General features: G+C 37.0%; 1 protein-coding gene across 1 annotated transcript; it reads right to left on the bottom strand.

The window, feature by feature from the left end:
• Nucleotides 1-1,028: 1,028 nt before the first annotated feature.
• Nucleotides 1,029-3,531, bottom strand: LOC109238761. Its single transcript, XM_019405234.1, has 2 exons — nt 2,946-3,531; nt 1,029-2,570 (listed from the first exon to the last, which is right to left on the bottom strand). The coding sequence occupies exons 1-2, from the start codon at nt 3,318-3,320 to the stop codon at nt 1,308-1,310; spliced, it is 1,638 nt and encodes a 545-aa protein (XP_019260779.1). The 5' UTR covers nt 3,321-3,531; the 3' UTR covers nt 1,029-1,307.
• Between the last annotated feature and the right edge of the window lie 1,313 nt (nt 3,532-4,844).

Raw genomic sequence — 4,844 nt, 5'->3', positions numbered from 1 at the left:
AGGATTTGAGGCAGGTGGATCTGGACATCATCCTGGTGCGCATCAGTAAGCACGCTTGAGGACTTCTACGGTGAGCTGCTTCTCTTTCATGCCGATCCGCAGCCGAAGAAGTCCTTTCTTGTACTTTTTGTTTCTGTCTATTTTGATTCAGACAGTGGGATAGTGTATTATTCTTTTGTGTATATTCCACTAGTCGCCTGTAGCTTGTGACACCAGGTTCTGGCACACACAGTAGTAGACATTTATTTTTGGGCTGTGTCGCTATTTTAGCACTTTGTGAACTTTACTGGTCTTATCTTTAAATCCGATAATCTAGTATAACTGTCTTTGGCTAAAGTAAAATAAGTTCTTAACCACATTCCGCATCGGCTGGCCTGACAACGGTGTTGGGCGCCATCATGACCTATTATGGAAAATGGGTCGTGACAAAAATCATCCACACCCAGTGTTTACATAAATCTAATAGATGTAAGACATATGTATTTAATATACAAATATATAATCCATGTATACTATGTGTATAATTATGTATAATTATGTATATACTATTACTGATTGAAAAACAATAAACAATGAAATCAGTCGGTTATTTGCGTAAAGATCCCATTACATATATAGCCTGTTTGGCCAAGCTTCTTTTTGGCCAAAAGTATTTTTTTTTGTTGCCAAAAGCACTTTTGGCCAAAAATTGAGGTGTTTTTGAGGAGAAGCAGAAGCAGTTTTGGAGAAGCAGAAAAAAGTAGCTTCTCTCCAAAAGCACTTTTTTGAGAAGCACTTTTGAGAAAAATACACTTAGAAGCAGTTTTTTAAAGCTTGGCCAAACACTAATTGCTGCTCAGAAGTGCTTTTCAAACTAATTAGCCAAACACAAACTGCTTCTCACCAAAAGTACTTTTGAAAAAAGCACTTTTGAAAAAAAGCACTTCTCAAAATAAGCTGATTTTTACAGTTTGGCCAAACGGGCTAATAGTTACGAGCGTTTGAGCGAAGTGCTTTTTTGCAAAACAATAAGAAAAGAAGATTAGCAATAAACCATGCAAAAGACAACAAATGATTTATAGTCTGGATAAGTTTATCTTCAGAAACCAAAATTAAAAAAAATTAATACAACATCTTATAAACAAGAATAATAATAATAATGAATATTTTTCTTTGGAAAAGTAGCCTAACCAACATAGATCCCCTAATAGCATCTTGTAGTATGGATGTTCTCCTTCAAAATACAATTGCAAGTTGAATGTGTTTTCCTTCATTTTCCTTTCCCTTATTGCATTTGGGCCTTGAATGCTTATTTGGGCTTGGGCTTTTTACACCCATGACCGGCTTCCAACTGATGGGCTTTGAAACTTTGGGTTCAAACTTTTCCTTTTGGGCTTACCACAAATGCATTGACATTCATAACCATAAAAGTTACCAAAGCAAGAAAACAAGCCACTTCCACCATCAGTATGCCTTCTCGTGTGACGACCGGTCGAATGGTAGCTACTCGAAGCCATCCCACGGTCGTATAGCGGCGGTAGCTCGGTTCGCCACCTCTCGAGCTTCGACCTGAGTCCTTCGACGCTCTCGTCCAAGCTCCAACCATCCAAAACTGAGCTCTTTTCCTCTTCCAATGGGTATTTCTTTTCAGCCATAATTGCAGCCACTTCAGACGGTGATGGCCCAACTTCTGAATCAGACCACATTGAATGGGCCTTATATGGGCCTCCAAATACAAACTTCCCATTTTGCCCTGGGCCTAACCCTTTTGGGCCTCCATAATCATATCCACCATTCCTTGGCATGGGCTTTCCAATTACTGTAGTTTGTTTCTCTTTGGGCATATCACCAACTCCTAAACCTTTGGACTTTGTAACAGATTTTTCATCAACTGCTTTAGTTGTTGGTGAGTCAGTTCCAGTCTTCTTTTCATTTGTGGGCTTGTCTTTTTCCCCAAGTTCTAACTCTATAAGTTTGAGTTTGGGCTTTTCATCTTTGGGCCTATTATTATCTTTGGGCTTGGGCTTATGATCATCTTTGGGCCTGTTTATAAGACTAGATGACTCTTTACTCACAATTGAATCACTTAGGACTGAACCAGACTTACCTTTCTTATCTTTTGTTTTTGGTTTTTCCCTTAGCTCAGCACCACTTATCACAGAACTTGCTTTTCCTTTTTTCTTCATCATATGCTTTGGTGGCTCAAAGGAAATGCTAAGTATTGAACTCTCTTTTTCAACAGCCACAACCTTCTTTTTTGGAGGAACGGCAACTAATGAACTGTTAGCCATTGAGGCACTATCGAACGTGACACGTTCGCTACGTTCACTCCTTGTACGACGTAGTATAGGTTTTATCGTGGTGGCATTATTGTTGTTGTTGTTGTTGCTGTTGTTGTTATCGACCTTGTTATTTTGAGTTTCTATTTTTTCGTTATAGTTGGGAAGATGTGCATCTTCTTCCATCAAATCGCGATATCCAACTGCTGACATACTCAATTGTCTGTATAATGGCATACTTCTCATTGTGCCACCCAATAATGTCACACCAATGTTTAATATTCCTTGAGGACGACCTGATGGACGACGTATCTATACAAAAAAAAATGCACCTTTAGATCCAATTGCACACTTATTAAATCGGGTTTGCAAAATATGTTGAGAAATCTACTAAATTTGTAAATTAAATGGGTTGTGGGTTTGGTGGCAAAAAATGGTCGCCATAACCCATAAGCTTTATATTCTGAATTCGTCTATGAAATAAGGAATACCAAATAGCAGAAATGGATGAATAGAGAACAATATACATTTCATAATTTCATCTCTATAAAATTATATTTTGAAACTGATAAAGGAGAAAAAAAGAGGAAAATCAAATATGTACATGCATGCAACTTTCTACGTGGACGTAAACAATATTCACAAGAAAACTAAAATCAAAAGAGATGAAAATTGAAAGAAACAAACCTGAAGTGCAACAAAACGCATACCAATATGGTGTTGGTGTTGCAGCCTAGTAGGAGGAGGGATGAGATTTCCGACGAGGACACGAACGGAGCCGACGAGCGAATCCCGGAACCAATGGACGGAATAAATGTCAATCTGAACGGCAGATGTGTCCTGCCGAAGAAATTCCTCATCTACCCGAAAAACAAACTTATCGTTCCACGTGGGGTTGTTACCTCCTTCGGCATCAACCCCAGTGGTGAGTTTTCGGGTAGGGTGGACCCACGCGGTAGCGTAGGTTTTCATTTTTTTGGACACGGGATCCAAATCTTGGGCAGAAATGATGTTTACTTCCAATAATTGGAATGGTTTCAAAACTCCCATTTTGGGAGGCATTTTGAATACTATTGATGGCGATGGTGGTGGTGGTGGTTGGTGATGATGGAATAAAGAATTTCCGCTCGCCGCCCGTCGTTGATGGGACGACGAGGGAATGAATTTGCATTAACGTGGAAGGAGACCCCGAGGAGGGAAATTGGGGAAGGAGAGGAAGGTGATCTCTCGAGAGGACATTAAAGAAAAAAGCGAATACGAAGGAAGTAATTGAATTCAAAGTCTTTTTTTGACCATAAGGCTATCAACACATTTGGATGATTTGTAATTCTCTAAATGTTATCTTCTAGTCAATAATCGTGGACCTTTAGTTTTAGACGCAAATCTAAATAAAATCTAGTCATTTGGGCATTGGTTGCACGTGTATATAATAACTTAATATAGTAAAAGGAAAGTCGAAAAAGAAAACATAGAAAACGAAAAATAAAAAGAACTTTCTATGTTCTAAGCACCTAGGAGTATTTTATGATAAAGGCATATCGGTTGGTATGAGTGATCAATTGAGAGAGCTCTTTTCTCTTTCTTTTTTTTTTTAAAATAAAAATAATCCTTTTCCTGTTATGAAATACATATATAGATGTTCACTAATCAAATATAACTTCCACTATTCTTCTCCATTATGTAGATAATCCCCACTACTTCTCACCATTATAGTTGTAACTCCCACACCTCCATAACCTCCCCATGATCTTCCCCCATGTTCTCAATAGTTAATATCATGTTCGTGACATCCATTTGTATTATCTCAATGTCATCCTATAAATAGAGGGTTTGAGCATCACATTGTACACACTTGGAAAACACTTGAAGAAATAAGTATCTCTCCTGATCTCTTTCTCTCTACATTCTTGTCTATTTGCTTGTTTCATTTTATTACTTTGAGCTAAGTTTCTTAACACGTTATCAGCACGAAACTTTAACCAACCTAGAAGATATGAATGGTCAACCTTGAACCAATGGAAATATGGGCATTATTACGTATGTCATATTAATGTTTAGTTTGCTTCTATTGTCCAGGGAGTATTATTTTTCAATCATACCATGAGTTACATGTTTAATTATGAAAATTAAGACTTCATGTAATTTTGTGTTACTCGGCCATTTAGTTTCATTTGTGCAGGAAAATAAGATGGTTGGATCAAGAATGATCATGTATAATTCTAATGATGGTTGTCTTTCATTAAAAAAAAAAATTACTAAGGTACATATAGAGCACCTCTGCTTCCGAATGGCAAATAGGAGGTATGTATTTTTTCTTTCATGATCTCATGAGCCTTATTTTCTGATGGTATAAGATAATATTTTAACTAGATCGGTATTATTACGAAATGGAATTCTGACTATATGGTTATAAAACCATAAGGTTTTTCAATCATACTTTAATTTTCATATAATTTATGAGATGTATAATTGGTACATAGAGTGAAAATACCGTGTATGACAATTTCTTTTCACGATTCAATTCTTTTAATGCACTTATTTATTTGGCAGCTCTACGAAATTATTTATTTGCTTAAGTATGAAACT

This window comes from Nicotiana attenuata, unplaced genomic scaffold (genome assembly GCF_001879085.1).
Source record: "Nicotiana attenuata strain UT unplaced genomic scaffold, NIATTr2, whole genome shotgun sequence".
Classification (NCBI taxonomy): Eukaryota; Viridiplantae; Streptophyta; class Magnoliopsida; order Solanales; family Solanaceae; genus Nicotiana; species Nicotiana attenuata.
This window is presented reverse-complemented; position numbering and strand designations above follow the sequence as displayed.

Coding starts and splice junctions, on each gene's coding strand:
- LOC109238761 (XM_019405234.1), bottom strand. CDS start 3,320: ATGCCTCCCAAAATGGGAGTTTTGAAACCATTCCAATTATTGGAAGTA. Junction 2,571..2,945: donor TGCGTTTTGTTGCACTTCAG/GTTTGTTTCTTT, acceptor TTTTTTGTATAG/ATACGTCGTCCATCAGGTCG.